Here is a 26198-nt window from a genome sequence, read left to right as displayed (position 1 = left end):
AGAGTATATATTTTTAACAACATTTCTGTATCAAAATTAAAGCTCAAATTCCATTTTCTAGTACCTGTTGGAGTTGTTGATGGAGTTATGATAAACCTATAGAAGTCTTTCACACCCTTTTTGCTTTTAAAGAAAATTTCTAATAATTGTGGTATAAAAGGGTATGAAAGTTTCTCTGGTTTTATTTCGAGATTTCTTAAATAGCGCTTTATTGACAATATTAGTCCATGGTATTGTAAAAAATTAGTATCGATTCCAAATTTTTGTATAAATTCGTCAAAAGAAAGAAAAGTAAAATTGTCAGAATTTTTCATCAAATCATTTAAAACTAAAATACCTGACCTAAACCAATTAGGGTAAAAAAAAATTATTATCAACTTTAATATCATTGTTGTACCAGAGAGGTGTTTTGAGGATACACTCTTGTCTATTTAGCCTCATATCTTCAGAATAATTTAATTTATCCCATGCTTTAAAGATATCTTTCCAAAATTGATTACGACATCTGGATATACACAATTTTCATAATCCTTCCCACAATTATATATCTTATTTAAATCTAGAGTTGACTTGAGGATCAGATACCATTTGCCTGAAGACGAGAATAATCTTCTAACCCATCCTAACTTTAATGAATGGATGAAAGCATACAAGTCAATCATCTTAAGCCCACCATCTGCATTATTTTGAATCATAACATCTGATTTGATCTTATGGCATTTACCATTCCACAAAAAATCGAATAATAAAGAATTTATTGTAGCTAAATATTTTTCTGGTGGGTTTGGTAAGGTTATAAATAGATAGTTAAGTTGCGAGATCAATAAAGATTTAATAACACTGATTTTCCCAATTGGAGTCAAGCTCCTCCTCTTCCAAGCAGTAAGAAGTGACTTGAGTTTTACAATTTTTTTGTCAAAATTCATTTTTGGTATCTGATCTAAATCAAATGAAAATTCAACCCCCAAAAATGTAAATCTGGTTTTCCCCCCACTGTAAATTCAAATCTGGCCTATATGTTACATTCAAGGACGTAGATGAGAAGGATAAGTCACACTGGGTTTTGGGGGAGTACAAGGCAGGAGCTTTTGTGTTTGTGCACTGACCGTGACGTTGGTCGACGGCTGATTTTCCTTTGATATCCGCCGGCGCAGCCTTTGATGTAGCTTGCTGGTGCGAGGGTTACCGTCTTACTTTCTGAAGCGGGCCGTCATTTCATGAGCTATCGTATTTTTTTAACGAAAATTTAAGACATATCCTCTAAATCTTCTGTCCTTAAATCAAGCTATAAACGTTGTGATATTTAATAAACTTTACATTGGTGTTTCGTTTGACTCGATAAGACAAGTATTTGTTGAGAAAAACGGTTTTTATTCACGGTTCATAGGCGTCTCGCGTCGTGTTTAGTAATGTAAAGAGACAGTCACGAATCCTTCTCACTTATAAATCCTTGGTTACATTACTGTATATATCCAGAAATTTAAATGATATTTAAATCTCTGATATATCTAGTATTGATATCAACTCGGCCTGTCCATATGTTTAAGTTTATTTATTATCGTAATGCTTGACTTAACTGACTAATTTAAGCAAAAACAGCAATTATTAACAAATTAATGCGGCAAATAAAGCTGCTGGTGTTCAAAGATTATTTACGTGCATTTTCCGCACATACCTATAAATCAGGTTTAAATAGTCGATAAACGTAATTATCCAGTGGATAACTTTTAGTACACTTCCTTTGTAACAGGTGGATTGCATACTGCATCAACGCTCACGGATCTCTCGTGAGATCTCGCACAAGCGGAAATTTTGAATCGGGCACCTGCAGCCAGACTACAGAAAAGGTAAACATCAACTGAACATAATATCATTTTACAGCCAGGTCTTCATTTTAAAGACACTGTAACACGAGTTCACGTTGAATAATATGGAACAGTTTTAATACCAGGCCCTACCACCACACTTTTTTTCTCAGGCATACAGTAATTTTTACTCGGCCTTGGATTTATCAATAGTTATCAATATTATGTATGATCACAGTACTCCCATAACATGAGAGTCGACTGGTCAGCCGTTTTTTTATCGGACGTTATTTTGCTGACTGTCGACTCTCATTTCCGAAGGCCTATTTCTTTGATGCAGTTTCCGACGTCAAATGAAGGCGGAAGAAAAGTGCAATAATATCAATATTTCTTTCTCTAACAGTGATAACATTGATGTGTACTTACAGTTTAGGTATTAATTATCCCATTTATATAAGTAAACCATAACTTGAGGCCTCATAAAATACTATTATAGCGGATTAGAATAGATGAATCCCTTCCGTAACATTTTGACCTAGTTTTAAACAGGTTGGGGACCATCCCGTATATGCAGGATAGTCCTGCATTTGAGTAATAGTCCTGTATTTGAGGGATAAATTTGTTACTCAAATGCAGGATTATGTGAAATGGAAATGGATAAAGTTGTTTTAAAAATTTGTATCAAAAAAGGGCGTCATCATTTTCAGATACCCATATTACTAATTGAAAACTTTATGTATTTGTTTATGAACTATTGAATTCTATTATCTCACTTTGTAATAAAGCGACAATTTAGGTGCTCTCCATAGACTACAGTGTATAGCCATCAGGGAAATTTAGTGCAAATGTCATGGTTGATTGACTTTTACCTGTGTTCTATTTTTAGCCCCATAGTAAGCAATAGAGGTGATTTTGTTTGTGACTTTTACAAACTTTTAGATGATGAAATTTGTTTCCATTTGAGTAATAATGTGGAAAGTTGTATTAGTGATGATGCCATATAAAAAATTATGATGCCCTTTTTTGATGACAATGTTTAAATCAACTTTATCACTTTTCATTTCATAGAATCCTGCATTTGCCTAACAAAATTATCCCTCAAATACAGGACTATTACTCAAATGCAGGACTATCCTGCATATACGGGATGGTCCCCAACCTGTTAAATATGGCGGCTGGTTACTACAAAAAACGGAACGTGGATTCAAGCGGGCAGAATGCAAGTAAAGTAAAGGCAAATCAAGCGTTTTGGGGACTTTGCAATTCGTTTTTTCTATTTACCGGCCGGATCGCTTTCATCATGAAGTTTTGTCTGGGTCATGAAAGTTTACATTAGGAGATGTTAATATATGTTTTAGATGGATTTTACGACTGATTTTGTCAAAACACTTGTTGATTTATGAAGAAGAGGTAGGAATTTGACATTGATAACGATTTAAATATGATTTAAGGACGTTCCGAACAGTGATCGAATGCGCCGTTCGTTCGGACCCCCTCGGGTCAACGAGTGGATTCGGAACTGCACATGAAAACTCTTTTGTGACTAAGATTATGAAGAATACCGATCTATATGTTATCCGTCTAACGATATCTTACATTTTAACGTTAAAATGAGGATAGTATAGTCGATAAACGGCGTATTTGTCGATATTGTACTTAGTTCGGTTTGCCGAAAGCTTGATACCGGGTGAAAACCAAAGTTTGTACGGTAGGACCTAGTTTCGACAAACTAGGAAAAAATAATGTTGTCAGATCTTTGAATTTGGCTAGGCTAATATAACATGAAGCTACATGTATCTTTTGAGAAGCACATTACAACTCATACAAACGGACTGATATATGCCGAAACGGTCTCGATCTTGTACTGAATAAAATGAGATTTCATAACAATCAAGTGATTAAAACATTTTCTGTTCAACTCCGTTAAACTGTGAATAGATTCTATTCGACACTTAATATACATGTGTTTTAAGGGAGATGCATAATTAAATCAAGATATTCCAATTTTGCCGAGTAATCCTCTAGTATAAAACTACAGATACAGAAATATTTTCATCTCTCCATCGCCCAACCCCTGCTTTTCATTCAATTTGTACAAGCTAGTATATTTCATGAATATTGCGTATGTGGATGTCTACATGTATCATGTTTAGCTAATTAATATGATCCTCAATAAGCACTAACACGTTTGGGAAACAAGATTTTATTTACTGTATACATGTACGATAAGACATTGGCCTAACTACTGTAATTAGATGATGCGTGTATTTCCCGTTTTGAGAAAATGCATGGAAGTACTCTAATTAAGTTGATCAAATACTATATGTAAGCTAGTGTCAACATCAGTATTATATCTGTGATATAGAAACTAAACATGTTCATGTAGGCATAGACTAATTATTTTCCTGTCTACAGTAATCAGCTGAACGTAGATCGAGGATTCAGAATAAGAGATTTTTTTCTTAGGCGTACACTTGCCGTATAGTTTATATCGAGGCTCCAAAAATCTGTTTTAGTTTACTTCGGATAATAAATATATATCTACATTTATTATATATGCAGATATCTCCTCAAAAAACATACAAAGACATACAGTTGTGTATGATGACATCGGTTTTATCGACATTGTTGTGATCAAGTTTAAGTCACATAGACGCTTTTCATCGTTACAATTTTGGCGCCAAATTCAAATTCATGCTTAAATACCTGCCTCAAACGACTATTGAAGCTAAGATATCTTGACGATAGAAAGATATATTTTGATAAAATATTTTTCCGCTAAAACAATATAAAATCATGGATTGTCTAAAGGGTAATTAAAGTAGAATCTTTACACGGAATTTCCCATATTCATTTTTTCAGATATTATATCCAGGCAAAATAATGGCTTATTAGTGCCATTTCTTAGCTTTGTATAGCATCAAATCGGTGGCATCGTGACATAAAATTAACTGGTATAACAGTTTATATTATCAGACTATTATATTTTATAATATTCAATATATAAGATGTTCTTTATAAAAATATTACCGCTCGATTTCGGTCAAATAATATAATTGTGAAAAAAGTCATTTTTTAGGGGGTAGGGGTATAGAAAGGCTAATTACTCAAAAATTCCGCGGTCATTTTTTTTAATATTCTTTCATCATAACCCAAACACCTGTCTTATTATGTAGACAAAAAATAAAGAAAATTAAACGACACTATTTTTTGAAATTAGGTTTTTAAGTTGAAATTCAAATGCAAAAATTGGGCCTTTTTAGGCCTCATTTACACGCATTCGCGTGAAAAATTTACAATTATTGTATTTTTAAGAGTGGTAACGACATTGAGGTCATTGATAGCCATATAAACTTACACATTAAAGATAAAAAATGTTGTTGTTTGTTATATTTCAGTCAATTACCAAGCTTTTAAAATATGTGTGTAAAATTGTATTTTGAGAAAAACAGACGGTAAAGTAGGGTTATTGAGAGTACAATATTTCCAAAACCGCACGGTCAAATTTCAAATAAAAGCCTTAATAAACAGTTTACTAACCAATCTTTCAGTGAGCAAATTTTAAAGAAAATTAAACGAGGGGAAATTTTTGGGCCAAACTGTATCGAACCACGTGCACCTTAAACATTTTTTTTTGTCACAATCCAAACTTTGAAAATGTTACCCTCAGCATCGGGTAAATGGCCTATCGGAAGTTAGAGGTTAGACTACTCCAACAATGTTAGAGGTATAGCATGACAAGAAACTTTTGGAACATTACGTCGTGTCTAACCTCTTACGTCGTGTCTAACCTCTAACTTCCGATAGGCCATTTACCCGATGCTGAGGGTAACATTTTCAAAGTTTGGATTGTGACAATATAAAACGTTTAAATCATATTTAAATCGTCATCAATGTCAAATACCTACCTCTTTTTCAACAATTTTTTTGACAAAATCAGCCGTAAAATCCATCAAAAACAAATATTTACATCTCATGACCCAGACAAAACTTCATGATAAAAGCGATCCGCCCGGTAAATAGAAAAAACGAATTGCAAAGTCCCCAAAACGGTTGATCTGCCTTTACTTTTACTTGCATTCTGCCCGCTTGAATTCACGTTCCGTTTTTTGTAGTAACCAGCCGCCATATTTAAAACTAGGTCAAAATGTTACGGAAGGGATTCGTCATATCTAATCCGCTAAAATACTATTTCATGAGGCCACAAATTATGGGTTTCCTAGATAAATGGGATAATTAATACCTAAACTGTAAGTACACATCAGTGTTATCACTGTTAGAGAAAGAAATATTGATATTATTGCACTTTTCCTTCCGCGTTCATCTGACGTGGGAAGCTGCATCAAAGATATAGGCCTTCTGAAATGAGAGTCGACAGTCAGCAAAATAACATCCGATAAAAAAACGGCTGACCAGTCGACTCTCATGTTATGGGAGTAAGGTTAGACACGACGTAATGTTCCTAAAGTGTCTCGTCGTGCTATACCTCTAACATTGTTAGAGTATGATCACAGGAGCTCGACGTTTGTCAATATTAAATATATATAAAAATATCCATATGATACCGTGATTTTATATAGAGGTATTTTTAAATATTTATGCTATACATTATTGACCAAACGTCAAGCTCCTGTGGTATGATCAAAGGAGCTTGACGTTCTGTCGATAATATGTAGCCAAAATCACAGGGACTTGGAATGAAATTAACAGAAAGGAACAAGTATTGACCAAGGCAAGTTATGGTCTGACGAATCGTGAAATTTACGAAAAATATGCTAGGTAGACAATTCCCTGTCCATTCCAAATGTCGTCTCGCCTCCAATGGGTACCTCAAAAACCAGACGGAAATCATAAATCTACGCTTGTGGTGGTAAACAGTACCCATATTAAACAACAGTTTCATCCACAATCTCCTTTGGAAGTGTCATGTCCCATACTTTGCAGAAACTCTATTTAAACATCATGGTGCTCACTTACTTTAACCACCACTGCCATATATATATGTTCATTTGTTCTTCGGAACGGTTTTCGATTTTACCGACCAGCGCAGCACTACATAATTTGCATAATGCAGTCTCAAGTCGATATGTAAAATTAAAAAAAGCATTCAGAAAAAGAAAAGAAAATGGCAGTGGTGGTTAAAGTTACGGTATTCTTCGTTACTCTCCAATACAAGATCTAACAATACTCCGTTCGGGGTCACCTCTTCTTGGTATGAGACCAGGTCGTCAATATTGACAATTTGTCAGCATGACCCCTGGCCTACCAGGTACTGACTGCTGGTCGGTGGTTTTTCTCCAGGTACTTTGTCTTTGCACCACCTACAAACCTGGCACGTACTTACATTACTCTGGCTGTTAAAGGGACAATTCAGTAAGGCTAATTCATTACATAAACACGAAGCAATTCAGTGAGGCTAATTCATTACATAACCACGAATCGAAGCAAAATATGACATAAATGTATTGTTCTACATTCCTTATGAAACATATGACAAGAAATAGTGACAAATTCCAAAACATTGTTAAGTATTTTGATTAATACCATTGAAATTCCAAATTGTTGATCAATATGATTAAGCAGGAACAACATGTTTTCTGTACCTTTACCCAAGTCAAAGTCACACACGTTAAACAAATGCAATACATAACCAATGAGGAGTTGATGAAATTATTTTGAGACGAGAATATGCATCTAATAATGTAAACACAACTGTAGTGATTTGAGTAGTTCTAAACAAAAAAATCTTTACTACACAGGCATGGGTCAGGGTCCGGCATACAAGGCTATATATGTGTAACATCAGGGTTTGAAATTAACACTCGCACACTGAAATTAACACTCGCACACAGTTGGTCGCCAAATGCGAGTATATTGTGGGACATGTTTTGACAGTTTTGTTGTACTAAAACAGTCACAATATTAGGAATTTATTAAATATATATCACATAATCTAATACATCTTTTAATTATGTATTTAATTTTAGGCACTTTTATTTTTCAATTATCTATTTATTTTTTATTTATCTTTCTGTTTTATTATTCATGAATAAGATTAAAAATTTCTAAAACAAAATATTTGTTTAGGCCTACCACTTATATATCATAATTAGCTACAAAAATTACAATGTATTTAAAAGCAGAAAAAAAAATTAATGTTTTTTTTTTTTTTTTTTCATCATTTTATTCATTTATTTTATAGATAAAAAAAATGGGAAAAAAAATAGTCTAACAATACTCCGTTCGGGGTCACCTCTTCTTGGTATGAGACCAGGTCGTCAATATTGACAATTTGTCAGCATGACCCCTGGCCTACCAGGTACTGACTGCTGGTCGGTGGTTTTTCTCCAGGTACTTTGTCTTTGCACCACCTACAAACCTGGCACGTACTTACATTACTTCTGGCTGTTAAAGGGACAATTCAGTAAGGCTAATTCATTACATAAACACGAAGCAATTCAGTGAGGCTAATTCATTACATAACCACGAAGCAAAATATGACATAAATGTATTGTTCTACATTCCTTATGAAACATATGACAAGAAATAGTGACAAATTCCAAAACATTGTTAAGTATTTTGATTAATACCATTGAAATTCCAAATTGTTGATCAATATGATTAAGCAGGAACAACATGTTTTCTGTACTACTTTACCCAAGTCAAAGTCACACACGTTAAACAAATGCAATACATAACCAATGAGGAGTTGATGAAATTATTTTGAGACGAGAATATGCATCTAATAATGTAAACACAACTGTAGTGATTTGAGTAGTTCTAAACAAAAAAATCTTTACTACACAGGCATGGGTCAGGGTCCGGCATACAAGGCTATATATGTGTAACATCAGGGTTCGAAATTAACACTCGCACACTCGCCAAATGCGAGTTAGTTAGTTTTTGAAATGGCGAGTGGAAAAATATTGTACTTGCATTTTTTGGCGAGCGGGTGCATAGTTCGTCATTTCAAATACATATGTATAGTTACTAAATTTTCCAATCAATACACCTGTCCTAAATTGTGTGCCAAACTATAGCCTAAATGAATCGTGAATCGGAAGCACAACATTCCAAATGCAGCGTCTTGTCGACACTTTGAAATACTGTATACTTTCAAGCGTCTCAAAAACAGCGACATTGATTTGGTATTGAAAAGTTTAGAGGTGTTCCGTGAAAAATCTTTCTTCCTAATGTTTTAAGTAGTTTGCTAAAAGCATGCACAAGATGAAAAAGGACAAGTATAAATCCTGCTGTTATTTGCAGTTAAGTTTAGACAAAAACACTTTAATCATATATAAGTTTTTTTTATATTTTTTTTTTTATTTGCACAAAATGCTAAATAATTGTCATTCTGAAAATAAAAAGTTGTCAAACTACACTTATATAGCGACACTAAAACGTAAAACATTTATTGTTATATACAATAAATAAATAAAATAGTTATCAATGAATTGGTTGATTTTAATACAAATTTCAAAGTGGCAAGCAAGTTTCTGATTTGGCGAGTTGAAATTTTACCAACTTGCCAAAAATGGATAGTGGCTTAAAAAGTTAAATTCTACCCCTGAACATAATGGGATTGAACATTTCTCATACAATTGACTATATCAGGCTTTTCTGTCATATATCACAGTAAAACCAACTAATCTAATTTCCATTAGAACTGGCCATGGTTTGTTTCCGAAATATGTGCAAGTTTTAATGTACTCTTAGACCGAATTGTCCCTTTAAAATAATAAACAAAACCTTGAAATAGAACGTAACCAGAACATCTTGGAATGGGGATGTACTTTTTAAAAAAACACTGAAAATTTTGTAGGCAACACACTGATTGGTTAACCATAGGGATCATGCTCAGATGACCCTGAACAGGGAGTTGTTAGATCTTGTATCGGAGTGTAATGTGTAGAGCATCGTAGTGGAGCGGAATTACGAGTCTTATTTTAATATTACAAGGATTCCTCACTGTCTCATAGATTGATAAGTGATAAGGATTCGTCAATGTCTCTTTACATTACTAAACGCCATGCACAACGCCTATGAACCAAGAAAAAAAAATACTGAATAGTGTACTGATCTGATTCAGAAATTTAATATACAAATTAGTGATGATATATTGAAAGTTAAATTTGACAGGAAATGGGTAAAATGGCAAAGTTTACTAGAATTATCATGTTTATTCAAAAAAAAATTGTGACCATACCTTTCTCTCATTATGCTTTACCAGGTATATTTTTCTAAGTAGTTGACCACCATAGTTTTTTTTTTAAAGTTATATAATTTAATCTAAATGCTTTTATAACAATATTGTTATGTTTTGTAAAATGTAGTTTTAGTGTTGTCTTTTGTGCATGCATGCAGGGTTTTGTTTATATGACTATATGTGTGAGGAGTATGTGTGTCTTTGCGTGTGTGTTTATTTTTTCTGTTTGTTTGTGGAAGTATGATTGATATAATGTTGTGTGTTACACATGTACGATAAATTGGAAAAAGAAAAGAAATATAAAAAAAGAATGAAAAATACATTTTTCTTAACAAATACTTGTCTTATCCAGTCAAATGAAACACAAACGTAAAGCTTAATAAATATTGATTTTCACAATGTCTAATCCTTACTTGAGGGATGGAAGATTTAGAAGAAATATTGTAAATTTTCATTTTTAATTAATATGTAAGTTAAGATGGTGGTCTAGAATATCAGGTAAAGATAAATCTAGGAAAGGTTAAATGTGTAACAACATCTGAAAATGTCGTGTGATTAACCACCTGACACTGGGACAGGTTAAATGTGTAAAAACATCTGAAAGTGTCACATGATTAACCACCTGACACTGGGACAGGTTAAATGTGTAACAACATCTGAAAATGTCATGTGATTAACCACCTGACACTGGGACAGGTTAAATGTGTAACAACATCTGAAAATGTCATGTGATTAACCACCTGACACTGGGACAGGTTAAATGTGTAACAACATCTAAAAATGTCATGTGATTAACCACCTGACACTGGGACAGGTTAAATGTGTAACAACATCTGAAAATGTCACATGTTTAACCACCTGACACTGGGACAGGTTAAATGTGTAACAACATCTGACAATGTCATATGATTAACCACCTGACACTGGGACAGGTTAAATGTGTAACAACATCTGACAATGTCATGTGATTAAACACCTGACACTGGGACAGGTTAAATGTGTAACAACATTTGAAAATGTCACATGATTAAACACCTGACACTGGGACAGGTTAAATGTGTAACAACATCTGACAATGTCATGTGATTAACCACCTAACACTGGGACTGGTTAAATGTGAAACAACATCTGACAATGTCATGTGATTAACCACCTGACACTGGGACAGGTTAGATGTGTAACAACATTTGAAAATGTCACATGATTAACCACCTGACACTAGTACTGGGACAGGTTAAATGTGTAACAACATCTGAAAATGTCACATGATTAAACACCTGACACTGGGACAGGTTAAATGTGTAACAACATCTGAAAATGTCATGTGATTAACCACCTGACACTGGGACAGGTTAAATGTGTAACAACATCTGGCAATGTCATGTGATTAAACACCTGACACTGGGACAGGTTAAATGTGTAACAACATCTGAAAATGTCACATGATTAAACACCTGATACTGGGACAGGTTAAATGTGAAATAACATCTGACAATGTCATGTGATTAACCACCTGACACTGGGACAGGTTAAATGTGTAACAACATCTGACAATGTCATGTGATTAAACACCTGACACTGGGACAGGTTAGATGTGTAACAACATCTGAAAATGTCTTGTGATTAACCACCTGACACTGGGACAGGTTAAATGTGTAACAACATCTGGCAATGTCATGTGATTAAACACCTGACACTGGGACAGGTTAAATGTGTAACAACATCTGAAAATGTCACATGATTAAACACCTGATACTGGGACAGGTTAAATGTGAAATAACATCTGACAATGTCATGTGATTAACCACCTGACACTGGGACAGGTTAAATGTGTAACAACACCTGGCAATGTCATGTGATTAAACACCTGACACTGGGACAGGTTAAATGTGTAACAACATCTGAAAATGTCTTGTGATTAACCACCTGACACTGGGACAGGTTAAATGTGTAACAACATCTGAAAATGTCACATGATTAAACACCTGACACTGGGACAGGTTAAATGTGTAACAACATCTGAAAATGTCATGTGATTAACCACCTGACACTGGGACAGGTTAAATGTGTAACAACATCTGAAAATGTCATGTGATTAACCACCTGACACTGGGACAGGTTAAATGTGTAACAACATCTGAAAATGTCATGTGATTAAACACCTGACACTGGGACAGGTTAAATGTGTAACAACATCTGGCAATGGCTTGTGATTAAACACCTGACACTGGGACAAGTTAAATGTGTAACAACATCTGCAAATGTCATGTGATTAACCACCTGACACTGGGACAAGTTAAATGTGTAACAACATCTGACAATGTCATGTGATTAACCACCTGACACTGGGACAGGTTAAATGTGTAACAACATCTGAAAATGTCATGTGATTAACCACCTGACACTGGGACTGGTTAAATGTGAAACAACATCTGACAATGTCATGTGATTAAACACCTGACACTGGGACAGGTTAAATGTGTAACAACATCTGACAATGTCATGTGATTAAACACCTGACACTGGGACAGGTTAAATGTGTAACAACATCTGAAAATGTCATGTGATTAATTATAACCACTTAACCAGACACTCAAGCAGTACTTAATTATCACACATCTTTATTAATTATGATAATTGCTCGTTTTCCCTTATTCCTTAGCTTTATCAGGTGAAATTGTAATTCCCTATAGATGACAACACAACAGTCAGATAATCGTCTGGAGAGTCTGGATGAGTATGATGAGCCCTGTCAGATGACCAAAGCCTACTGTGGTCAGCTATCAGTCGACCAGTATGAGGAACAGATGGCCAACACAACAGAGCAGGCTGTCCTGGTAAGATGTACAACTTTTGTGTATAACCAATCTTCCATTACATATTACCCAATTGCAACAAGCACAGATAATCAGTGACATGATATATATTATATTCTGTTTGGATTTTACAGAGTTATCTGCCCTTGTGGGTCGGTATTGATTTCTAGAACTTCCTACTTCTGGCTGTGACAATGAAATCTCAATCCGAGGAGTATTTCATGAGTGTCCATCTTACCCCTTGCTGAGGTTGGAAATGATTATTTCTCTTACACAAATATTTTATACAGAAAAGGAAGAAATATTCTCATGTGACATGATCTTGGCTCCATCGATCTCGCGAACACACATCAAAACTGATGACATTATCAACAATTACCTATCTAGACTTTTTCTACCTGTAGATTTGTATATGTTACCGAAGCTGCTTACCTATCTAGACTTTTCCTACCTGTAGTTATGTATATGTTACAGGAGCTACTTACCTATCTAGACTTTTCCTACCTGTAGATTTGTATATGTTACAGGAGCTACTTACCTATCTAGACTTTTCCTACCTGTAGTTATGTATATGTTACAGGAACTACTTACCTATCTAGACTTTTCCTACCTGTAGATTTGTATATGTTACAGGAGCTGCCTACCTATCTAGACTTTTCCTACCTGTAGATTTGTATATGTTACAGGAGCTACTTACCTATCTATAGACTTTTTAGGTCATCTGACCGTGCGCAGTGCGTTAACTTTTCACATTTTGAACTTCTTCTCAAGTTCTACTAGTGGGATTTGGCTGAAACTTGCATGAAATGATCCTGACATGGTCCCGACAAAGTGTTGTTATTTTTCGGGTCGATCCGAAATCCAAGATGGCCGCCACAGTCGCCATCTTGAAAACACATTTTGAACTTCTTCTCAAGTTCTACTGGTGCGATTTGGCTGAAACTTGCATGAAATGATCCTGACATGGTCCCGACAAAGTGTTGTTATTTTTCGTGTCGATCTGAAATCCAAGATGGCCGCCACCTCGAAAACACATTTTGAACTTCTTCTCAAGTTCTACCAGTGGGATTTGGCTGAAACTTGCATGAAATGATCCTGACATGGTCCCGACAAAGTGTTGTTATTTTTCGGGTCGATCCGAAATCCAAGATGGCCGCCACAGCCGCCATCTTGAAAACACATTTTGAACTTCTTCTCAAGTTCTACCAGTGGGATTTGGCTGAAACTTGCATGAAATGATCCTGACATGGACCCGACAAAGTGTTGTTATTTTTCGGGTCGATCCGAAATCCAAGATGGCCGCCACAGCCGCCATCTTGAAAACACATTTTGAACTTCTTCTCAAGTTCTATCGGTGGGATTTGGCTGAAACTTGCATGAAATGATCCTGTCACGGTCCCGACAAAGTGTTGTTATTTTTCGTGTCGATCTGAAATCCAAGATGGCCGCCACAGCCGCCATCTTGAAAACACATTTTGAACTTCTTCTCAAGTTCTACCAGTGGGATTTGACTGAAACTTGCATGTAATGATCCTGACATGGTCCGGACAAAGTGTTGTTATTTTTCGGGTCGATCCGAAATCGAAGATGGCCACCACAGCCGCCATATTGAAAACACATTTTGAACTTCTTCTCAGTTCTACCGGTGCAATTTGGCTGAAACTTGCATGAAATGATCCTGACATGGTCCCAACAAAGTGTTGTTATTTTTCGATCGATCCGAAATCCAAGATGGCCGCCACAGCCGCCATCTTGAAAACACATTTTGAACTTCTTCTCAGTTCTACCGGTGCAATTTGGCTGAAACTTGCATGAAATGATCCTGACATGGTCCCGACAAAGTGTTGTTATTTTTCGGGTCGATCCGAAATGGAAGATGACTACCATGACACTATATCTAATTAATTTCCTATATGTTAAGGCCCATGGGCCTCTTGTTTGAAATAAAATTTGTTGAAAGAAATTGAAAATTATCCTGACATGATCCTGACAAAGTGACACTATATATAATTAATTTTACTATTGTCAAGGTAGTCAGATGACCGTTAAGGCCCTTTGGGCCTCTTGTTCTACCTGTAGATTTGTATATGTTACAGGAGCTACTTACCTATCTATAGACTTTTCCTACCTGTAGATTTGTATATGTTACAGGAGCTACTTACCTATCTAGACTTTTTCTACCTGTAGATTTGTATATGTTACAGGAGCTACTTACCTATCTAGACTTTTCCTACCTATAGATTTGTATATGTTACAGGAGCTACTTACCTATCTATAGACTTTTCCTACCTGTAGATTTGTATATGTTACAGGAGCTACTTACCTATCTATAGACTTTTCCTACCTGTAGATTTGTATATGTTACAGGAGCTACTTACCTATCTATAGACTTTTCCTACCTGTAGATTTGTATATGTTACAGGAGTAACTTACCTATCTATAGACTTTTCCTACCTGTAGATTTGTATATGTTACAGGAGCTACTTACCTATCTTTAGACATTTCCTACCTGTAGATTTGTATATGTTACAGGAGCTACTTACCTAGCTATAGACTTTTCCTACCTGTAGGTTTGTTTATGGTACAGGAGCTACTTACCTATCTAGACATTTCCTACCTGTAGAACTGTATATGTTACAAGAGGTATATACTTATATTTTGTTTATTAATTACCTATCTAGACTTTTACTACATGTAGATTTGTATATTTTACAGGAGCTGCTTACCTATCTAGAGTTTTCCTACCTGTAGATTTGTATATGTTACAGGAGCTAATTACCTATCTAGAGTTTTCCTACCTGTAGATTTGTATATGTTACAGGAGCTAATTACCTATCTATAGACTTTTCCTACCTGTAGATTTGTATATGTTACAGGAGCTACTAATTACCTATCTAGACTTTTTCTACCTGTAGATTTGTATATGTTACAGGAGCTAATTACCTATCTATAGACTTTTCCTACCTGTAGATTTGTATATGTTACAGGAGCTACTTACCTATCCAGACTTTTACTACTTGTAGATTTGTCCATGTTACAGGAGCTACTTACTTATCTAGACTTTTCTTACCTGTAGACTTGTATATGTTACATGAGCTACTTACCTATCTAGACTTTTCCTACCTGTAGATTTGTGTATGTTACAAGAGCTACTACTTACCTATCTAGACTTTTCCTACCTGTAGATTTGTATATGTTACAGGAGCTACTTACCTATCTAGACTTTTTCTACCTGTAGATTTGTATATGTTACAGGAACTACTTACCTATCTAGACTTTTTCTACCTGTAGATTTGTATATGTTACAGGAGCTACTTACCTATCTAGACTTTCCTACCTGTAGATTTGTGTATGTTACAGGAACTACTTACCTATCTAGACTTTTCCTACCTGTAGATTTGTATATGTTACAGGAGCTACTTACCTATCTAGACTTTTTCTACCTATAGATTTTTATATGTTACAGGAGCTGCTTACCTATCTAGACTTTTCCTACCTGTAGATTTGTATATGTTACAGGAGCTACTTACCTATCTATAGACTTTTTCTACCTGTAGATTTGTATATGTTACAGGAGCTACTAATTACCTATCTATAGACTTTTCCTACATGTAGATTTGTATATGTTACAGGAGCTACTTACCTATCTAGACTTTTTCTACCTGTAGATTTGTATATGTTACAAGAGCTACTTACCTATCTAGACTTTTACTACTTGTAGATTTGTATATGTTACAGGAGCTACTTACCTATCGAGACTTTTTCTACCTGTAGATTTGTATATGTTACAGGAGCTACTTACCTATCTATAGACTTTTCCTACCTGTAGATTTGTATATGTTACAGGAGCTACTTACCTATCTATAGACTTTTCCTACCTGTAGATTTGTATATGTTACAGGAGCTACTTACCTATCTATAGACTTTTCCTACCTGTAGATTTGTATATGTTACAGGAGCTACTTACCTACATGTATCAATAGATTTTTCCTAACTGTAGATTTGTATATGTTACAGGAGCTACTTACCTTTCTATAGACTTTTTCTACCTATAGATTTGTATATGTTACAGGAGCTACTTACCTATCCAGACTTTTCCTACCTATAGATTTGTATTTGTTACAGCAGCTACTTACCTATCTAGACTTTTTAGCTCACCTGGTCCGAAGGACCGAGGTGAGCTTATGGGATACCGCAGCGTCCGTCGTCCGTCGTCCGTCAACAATCGACTTCTTCTCCATAACCACTGGTCGGATTTCAACAAATTTTGACTGGTAGCATCCTTATGGGCTACTAACTGAAAATTGTACAAATGATGGGGCTGATCCCCCGGGGGCCTGAGGGGCGGGGCCAAAAGGGGTCAATTTGGCTATTTCCATAAACAACTTCTTCTCTGAAACCAAGCATGGGATAGCACCCATAATGCAATGGTAGCATCCTTATAGGGTGGGGATTCAAAATTGTACAAATGATGGGGCTGACCTCCCGGGGCCTGAGGGGCGGGGTCAAAAGGGGCTAATTTGGCTTTTTAGGTCATCTGACCGAAGGTCAGGATGACCTATTGTCATCGTGTTTCGTCCGTCGTCGTGCGCCGTGCGCCGTCCGCCGTGCGCCGTCCGCCGTGCACCGTCCGCCGTGCGCCGTGCGTCGTGCGTAAGACTATTTATACAAAAGCCTACTCCTCCTTCATCCTTTGATGGATTTCATCCATATTTGGTTTGAAGCATCATTAGGGAAGGACAATCATATTTTATATAAATGAGCCTGGTCCGACCCCTAGGGGCTGAGGGGTGGGGCACCAAAAGGGCAAATTTTCTTATTTTAAGCTTTAAAATCCTACTCCTCCTTCATCCTTGGATGGATTTCATCCATATTTGGTGTGAAACTTCATTAGGGAAGGACAATCATATTTTATATAAATGAGCTTGGTCCGACCCCTAGGGTCAGAGGGGCAGGGCCTCAAAAGGGCAAATTTTCTTAATTTTAGCTTTAAAATCCTACTCCTCCTTCATCCTTGGATGGATTTCATCCATATTTGGTGTGAAACTTCATTAGGGAAGAGCAATCATATTTTATATAAATGAGCCTGGTCCGACCCCTAGGGTCAGAGGGGCGGGGCCACAAAATGGCAAATTTTCTTAATTTTAGCCTTAAAATCCTACTCCTCCTTCATCCTTGGATGGATTTCATCCATATTTGGTTTGAAACATCATTTGGGAAGGACAATCATATTTTATATAAATGAGCCTGGTCCGACCCCTAGGGGCTGAGGGGTGGGGCCCCAAAAGGGCAAATTTTCTTATTTTAGCTTTAAAATCCTACTCCTCCTTCATCCTTGGATGGATTTCATCCATATTTAGTGTGAAACATCATTAGGTAAGGACATTCATATTTTATATATTTGAGATAGGTGTGACCCCTAGGGGCTGAGGGGTGGGGCCCCAAAAGGGCGAATTTTCTCTTATTTTAAGCTTTAAAATCCTACTCCTCCTTCATCCTTGGATGGATTTCATCCATATTTGGTGTGAAACATTATTGATGAAGGACAATCATATTTTATATAAATGAGCTTGGTCCGACCCCTAGGGGCTGAATGGTGGGGCCTCAAAAGGGCAAATTTTCTTAATTTTAGCTTTAAAAACCTACTCCTCCTTCATCCTTGGATGGATTTCATCCATATTTGGTGTGAAACATCATTTGGGATGGACAATCATATTTTATATAAATGAGCCTGGTCCGACCAATAGGGGCTGAGGGGTAGGCCCCAAAAAGGCAAATTTTCTTAATTTTAGCTTTAAAATCCTACTCCTCCTTCATCCTTGGATGGATTTCATCTATATTTAGTGTAAAACATTATTGGGGAAGGATAATCATATTTGATGTAAATGAGCGTGGTCCAACCCCTAGGGGCTGAGGGGTGGGGCCCCAAATGGGCAAATTTTCTTAATTTTAGCTTTAAAATCCTACTCCTCCTTCATCCTTGGATGGATTTCATCCATATTTGATGTGAAACATCATTGGGGACGGACAATCATATTTGATATAAATGAGCCTGGTCCAACCCCTAGGGGCTGAGAGGTGGGGCCCCAAATGGGGAAATTTTCTTAATTTTAGCTTTAAAATCCTTCTCCTCCTTCATCCTTGGATGGATTTCATCCATATTTGTTGTGAATCATCATTGGGGAAGGACAATCATATATAACAAATGAGCCTGGTCCGACCCCTAGGGGCTGAGGGGTGGGGCCCCAAATGGGGAAATTTTCTTAATTTTAGCTTTAAAGTCCTACTCCTCCTCCATCCTTGGATGAATTTTATCCATATTTGGTGTGAAGCATCATTGGGGAAACACAATTATATTTTATATAAATGAGTCTGGTCTGAACCCTAGGAACTGAGGGGTGGGGCCCCAAAAGGGCAAATTTTCTTAATTTAAGCTGGCTCACTTCCTGTTTTAAGGTTTCAGTCTCCGATCTCAATAAAAATTGGTCTATAGGGGTTTTAATTGATGCCGAACAACATGCAAACATTTTCGTAAAGATTTTTGTATTCCAAGATGGCCGCTGGCCCACTTCCTGTTTTAAGGTTTCAGTCTCCGATCTCAATGAAAATTGGTCTATAGGGGTTTTAATTGATGCCGAACAACATGCAAACATTTTCGTAAAGATTTTGGTATTCCAAGATGGCCGCTGGCCCACTTCCTGTTTTAAGGTTTCAGTCTCCGATCTCAATGAAAATTGGTCTATAGGGGTTTTAATTGATGCTGAACAACATGCAAACATTTTCGTAAAGATTTTGGTATTCCAAGATGGTCGCTGGCCCACTTCCTGTTTTAAGGTTTCAGTCTCCGATCTCAATGAAAATTGGTCTATAGGGGTTTTAATTGATGCCGAACAACATGCAAACATTTTCGTAAAGATTTTGGTATTCCAAGATGGCCGCTGGCCCACTTCCTGTTTTAAGGTTTCAGTCTCCGATCTCAATGAAAATTGGTCTATAGTGGTTTTAATTGATTCAGAAGGGGGAACTTTAGGTAAGGACAATCATATTTTATAAAGGACCGAGGTAAGACCCATGGGGATAGTATGACCGAGGTCCAAAATGGGAGCTTTGCTGAAATGGCTTTAAAATCTGACTCCTCCTTATATTAATCCTTGAATGGGTTTCGACCATATTTGGATGAAGGGCTACCAAGTTTGTTCAACAAATGACATTTACCTTTTTCAGAAACTTACATATTCAACTAGGGAGTTCCTTGTATTGTTTATATTAATCGTTAACCAATACTTTATACTGTGACTTTGTTGTTTTGTGCCATGAGTCAGATGACCGTTAAGGCCCATGGGCCTCTTGTTCATATAAACGACTTCTTTTCTGAAACTTAGCACGGTATAGCACCCATAATGCAATAGAAGCATCCTTATAGGGTGGGGATTCAAAATTGTGCAAATGATAGGGCTGACCCCCCGGGGGGCTTGAGGGGCGGGGTCAAAAGGGGCCAATTTGGCTATTTCCATATAAACGACTTCTTCTCTGAAACTAAGCGTGGTATAGCACCCATAATGCAATGGTAGCATCCTTATAGGGTGGGAATTCCAAATTGTACAAATGATGGGGCTGACCCCCTGGGAGCCTGAGGGGCGGGGTCAAAAGTGGTCAATTTCCATATAAATGACTTTTTCTCTGCAACTTAACATGGGATTACGCTCATAATGCAATGGTTACATCCTTATAGGGTTTGGATTCAAAATTTTGCAAATGATTGGGCTGACCCCACGGGGACCTGAAGGGTGGGGTCAATAGGGGTTAATTTAGCTATTTCCATATAAACGACTTCTTCTCTGCAACTAAGAATGGAAGAGCACTTATAATGCAATGGTAGCATCCTTATAGGTTTGGGATTTGAAATTGTACAAATGATAGGGCTGACCCCCGGGGCCTTAGACGGCAATAGATGCGAGGTCAAAAAGGTCAATTAGGCTACTACTTTCAAATAAATTACTTTGTCTCTGAACCTATGTATTGGATAGCATATTTGTATGGTATCAATAGCATCATTGTATGGTTGCAATTGTGATTCAAAATTAAACCTTGGGAGTCAATTTTGCTTTTTTTTCTAATTGTCAGAGTCTTGTGATAATTACTAACAAAAAACCAGGTGAGCGATACAGGCCCTCTGGGCCTCTTGTTTACCTGTAGATTTGTATATGTTACAGGAGCTACTTACCTATCTAGACTTTTAGCCCACCATCATCAGATGGTGGGCTACTCAAATCGCCTTTTGTCCGTGGTCCGTCGTCTGTCTGTCCTTCTGTCCGTCCGGCCGTCCGTTAACAATTCTTGTTACGCTATTTCTCAGAAAGTGCTAAAGGGATCTTTTTCAAATTTCATATGTAGGTTCCCCTAGGACCCTAGTTGTGCATATTGCATTTTGGGACCGATCGGTGAACAAGATGGCCGAGAGGCGGCCATCTTGGATTTTGATAGTTAAAGTTTGTTACCGCTATTTCTCAAGAAGTGCTAAAGGGATCTTTCTCAAATTTCATATACAGGTTCCCCTAGGGCCCTAGTTGTGCATTTAGCATTTTGGGACCGAATGGTGAACAAGATGGCCGACAGGCATCCATCTTGGATTTTGATAGTTAAAGTTTGTTACCGCTATTTCTCAAAAAGTACTGAAGGGATCTTTCTCAAATTTCATATATAGGTTTCCATAGGACCCTAGTTGTGCATATTGCATTTTAAGACCGATCGATGAACAAGATGGCCGACAGGCGGCCATCTTGGATTTTGATAGTTAAAGATGCTCCACCGCCGACAGAGCATAAATGATGTTCATTATTTGAACAGTAATTGGTGTTTAATCGTGTATATGTCTAATTAACACAAAAAATGATATAAAATAATTCATTTTGCCTTTGGTGCATGCGCAATCAGTACTTCATTCCATATAGGATATAGTGGCACAGAATTTTTTCGGGATGCAATTAATTATTTTTCATATTTTGAACTTGAAGTAAAATTAGAAGCTCAAACTTTTGAATGGTAGTAATGGTGAAAAGTAAGTAACTTTTGTAACTGAAGAAAAATACTAAATCGTCTGCTCCTGTTTTTAATAGTGAAAAAATACCATTTGTCAGCGGTGGAGCATCTTTAAAGTTTGTTACCACTATTTCGCAAAAAGTGCTGAAGGGATTCTCAAATTTCATATACAGGTTCCCCTAGGACCCTAGTTGTGCATATTGCATTTTGGGACCGATCGGTGAACAAGATGGCCGACAGGCGGCCATCTTGGATTTTGATAGTTAAAGTTTGTTACCGCTATTTCTCAAGAAGTGCTAAAGGGATCTTTATCAAATTTCATATACAGGTTCCCCTAGGACCCTAGTTGTGCATATTGCATTTTGGGACCGATCGGTGAACAAGATGGCCGACAGGCGACCATCTTTGATTTTGATAGTTAAAGTTTGTTACCGCTATTTCTCAAAAAGTACTGAAGGGATCTTTCTCAAATTTCATATATAGGTTCCCCTAGGATCCTAGTTGTGCATATTGCATTTTGGGACCGATCGGTGAACAAGATGGCCGACAGGCGGCCATCTTAGATTTTGATAGTTAAAGATTGTTACCTCTATTTCTCAAAAAGTGCTGAAGGGATCCTTTTCAAATTTCATATACAGGTTCCCCTAGGACCCTAGTTGTGCATATTGCATTTTGGGACCGATCGGTGAACAAGATGGCCGACAGGCGGCCATGTTGGATTTTGATAGTTAAAGTTTGTTGCCGCTATTTCTCAAAAAGTGCTGAAGGGATCTTTCTCAAATTTCATATACAGTTTCCCCTAGGGCTTTTGTTGTGCATATTGCATTTCGAGACCGATCGGTGAACAAGATGGCCTACAGGCGGCCATCTTGGATTTTGATAGTTAAAGTTTGTTACCGCTATTTCTCAAAAAGTACTGAAGGGATCTTTCTCAAATTTCATATATAGGTTTCCATAGGACCCTAGTTGTGCATATTGCATTTTAAGACCGATCGATGAACAAGATGGCCGACAGGCGGCCATCTTGGATTTTGATAGTTAAAGTTTGTTACCGCTATTTCTCAAAAAGTGCTGAAGGGATCTTTCTCAAATTTCATATACAGGTTCCCCTAGGACCCTATAGCTGGTTGTGCATATTGCATTTTGGGACCGATCGGTGAACAAGATGGCCGACAGGCGACCATCTTGGATTTTGATAGTTAAAGTTTGTTACCGCTATTTTTTTAAAAAAAGTGCTGAAGGGATCTTTCTCAAATTTCTTATACAGTTTCCCCAAGGGCCCTAGTTGTGCATATTGCATTTTGAGACCGAATGGTGAACAAGATGGCCGACAGGCGGCCATCTTGGATTTTGATAGTTAAAGTTTGTTACCGGTATTTCTCAAAAAGTACTGAAGGGATCTTTCTCAAATTTCATATATAGGTTCCCATAGGACCCTAGTTGTGTATATTGCATTTTAAGACCGATCGATGAACAAGATGGCCGACAGGCGACCATCTTTGATTTTGATAGTTAAAGTTTGTTACCGCTATTTCTCAAAAAGTACTGAAGGGATCTTTTTCAAATTTCATATACAGGTTCCCCTAGGGCCCTAGTTGTGCATATTGCATTTTGGGACTGATCGATGAACAAGATGGCCGACAGATGGCCATCTTGGATTTTGATAGTTAAAGTTTGTTACCGCTATTTCTCAAAAAGTGCTGAAGGGATCTTTCTCAATTTTCATATACAGGTTCCCCAAGGATCCTAGTTGTACATATTGTATTTTGGACCGATCGGTAAACAAGATGGCCGACTGACGGCCATCTTGGATTTTGATAGTTAAAGTTTGTTATCGCTATTTCTCAGAAAGTACCGAAGGGATTTTTCTCAAATTCCATGCATAGGTTCCCCTTATAACCTAGTTGTGCATAGTACCTTTTAGGACTGATGCATAATGCCTTTCGGGACTGATCGGTAATCAAGATAGGCAACCGGCCGCCATCTTAGATTTCATTGTTGAAGTTTGTTACCACTATTTCTTAGAAAGTACTATAGCGATCTGTCTCAAATTTTATATGTAGTGTGTTTGAAAAAGTTTGAAAAGCAGGGAAAAGATCCCTCTTTCCATTGTCAGACATTGATAATTCTTTGGTGGGCGCCAACATCCCTCTGGGATCTCTTGTTATACCTGTAGATTTGTATATGTTACAGGAGCTGCTTACCTATCTAGACTTTTCCTACCTGTAGATTTGTGTATGTTACAGGAGGTATATACTTACCTATCTAGACTTTTCCTACTTGTAGATTTGTATACGTTACAGGAGGTATATACTTACCTATCTAGACTTTTCCTACTTGTAGATTTGTACAGTCAAACCTCAATGATTTGAACTCCGATGAATCGAATTTCTGACTGTTTCAAACTTTTTGTCTGGTCCTGAATTTCTTCACTATATAACATTACTGACTAACCCATGTATGAATCGAAGTTTTATGAATCGAAGTTCTCGATGTATCAAACTTTTATCATGGACCATTTGTTATAGAATCATAGGTAACTGACACTCGATGATTCAAATAAAAATTTACCTGTACAGATCAGGCGTTCGCCGATACCCAGCGGCATGCTGTCACACCTACAGTAGCTGTCTCGCGACGGCCCTTCGCTGGACAATAGGGATTATGACAGCTTGTGTTACTTGCTTGATATCATCAAGATAATTGATATCACTGATCAGGCCGATACCCTGTGCTTTGTTTTTACAAGCTACCCTGTGCTTTGTTTTTACAAGCTGTGTTATTAAATCATTAGTACGGCAAAGATACAGTTAGTTGTTTTTTATGTTCGCTGCCGCCATTGGTAGCGGTTTGTAGAATTTACAGAACTGTAAAAACTGTCAAAACTGTTACATTGCAAAACTTTGGCATAAATACTGGAGCAAATCGATCATTCTAAATAAATCGAAGTATTTTGTAGGTGTTGTAGCGCTTTCGGTTCCTCCTTTTTAGTTTCGTTTTTACAATGTGTTTTTAGGTCATCTGCGCCGTCCGCCGTGCGCCGTCCGCCGTCCGTAAACTTTTCACATTTCAATCTTCTTCTCAAGTTCTACCAGTGCGATTTGGCCACAGCCGCCATCTTGAAAACACATTTTGAACTTCTTCTCAAGTTCTACCAGTGCGATTTGGCTGAGACTTGCATGAAATGATCCTGACATGGTCCCGACAAAGTGTTGTTATTTTTCGGGTCGATCCGAAATCCAAGATGGCCGCCACAACCGCCATCTTGAAAACACATTTTGAACTTCTTCTCAAGTTCTACAAGTGCGATTTGGCTGAAACTAGCATAAAAATGATCCTGACATGGTCCCGACAAAGTGTTGTTATTTTTCGGGTCGATCCGAAATCCAAGATGGCCGCCACAGCCGCCATCTTGAAAACACATTTTGAACTTCTTCTCAAGTTCTACCGGTGCGATTTGGCAGAAACTTGCATGAAATGATCCTGACATGGTCCCGACAAAGTGTAGTTATTTTTCGGGTCGATCCGAAATCCAAGATGGCCGCCACAGCCGTCATTTTGAAAACACATTTTGAACTTCTTCTCAAGTTCTACTAGTGCGATTTGGCTGAAACTTGCATGAAATGATCCTGACATGGTTCCGACAAAGTGTTGTTATTTTTCGGGTCGATCCGAAATCAAAGATGGCCGCCACAGCCGCCATCTTGAAAACACATTTTGAACTTCTTCTCAAGTTCTACCGGTGCGATTTGGCTGAGACTTGCATGAAATGATCCTGACATGGTCTTGACAAAGTGTTCTTATTTTCAGGTCGATCCGAAATCCAAGATGGTCGCCACAGCCACCATCTTGAAAACACATTTTGAACTTCTTCTCAAGTTCTACCAGTGCGATTTGGCTGAAACTTGCATGAAATGATCCTGACATGGTCCTGACAAAGTGTTCTTATTTTTCGGGTCGATCCAAAATCCAAGATGGCTGCCACAGCCGCCATCTTGAAACAACATTTTGAACTTCTGAAGTGCTACCAGTGCGATTTGGCTGAAACTTGCATGAAACTTGCATGAAAGGAGCCTGACATGGTCCCAACAAAGTGTTGTTACATCTCTGGTTGATCCCCAATCGAAGATGGCAACCATGAGGCATGACACTATATCTAATTAATTTCCTATATGATTATTGCCAAGGTACTCAGATGACCGTTAAGGCCCATGGGCCTCTTGTTCGTTTTTATATTCATTCCGCAATATTAACCATCGCTTAAATAGTCACCAAACGAACACATGTACATGGGTTAGGCCTAGTACACGTAAGTCTTGTTTATAATATACA

General features: G+C 37.2%; 1 protein-coding gene across 1 annotated transcript in view; it reads left to right on the top strand.

Moving 5' to 3' along the window:
- Positions 1-1575: 1575 nt before the first annotated feature.
- The window catches only part of LOC138331141 (uncharacterized), a 45952-nt gene continuing 21329 nt past the window's right edge, over positions 1576-26198 (top strand). The window contains exons 1-2 of the mRNA XM_069278612.1: positions 1576-1847; positions 12705-12848. Of these exons, the coding sequence (XP_069134713.1) occupies positions 12705-12848 (144 nt within the window). The 5' untranslated portion in view covers positions 1576-1847. The remainder of the gene's footprint in view (positions 1848-12704; positions 12849-26198) is intronic.

This window comes from Argopecten irradians, chromosome 9, assembly GCF_041381155.1.
Source record: "Argopecten irradians isolate NY chromosome 9, Ai_NY, whole genome shotgun sequence".
Classification (NCBI taxonomy): Eukaryota; Metazoa; Mollusca; class Bivalvia; order Pectinida; family Pectinidae; genus Argopecten; species Argopecten irradians.
This window is presented reverse-complemented; position numbering and strand designations above follow the sequence as displayed.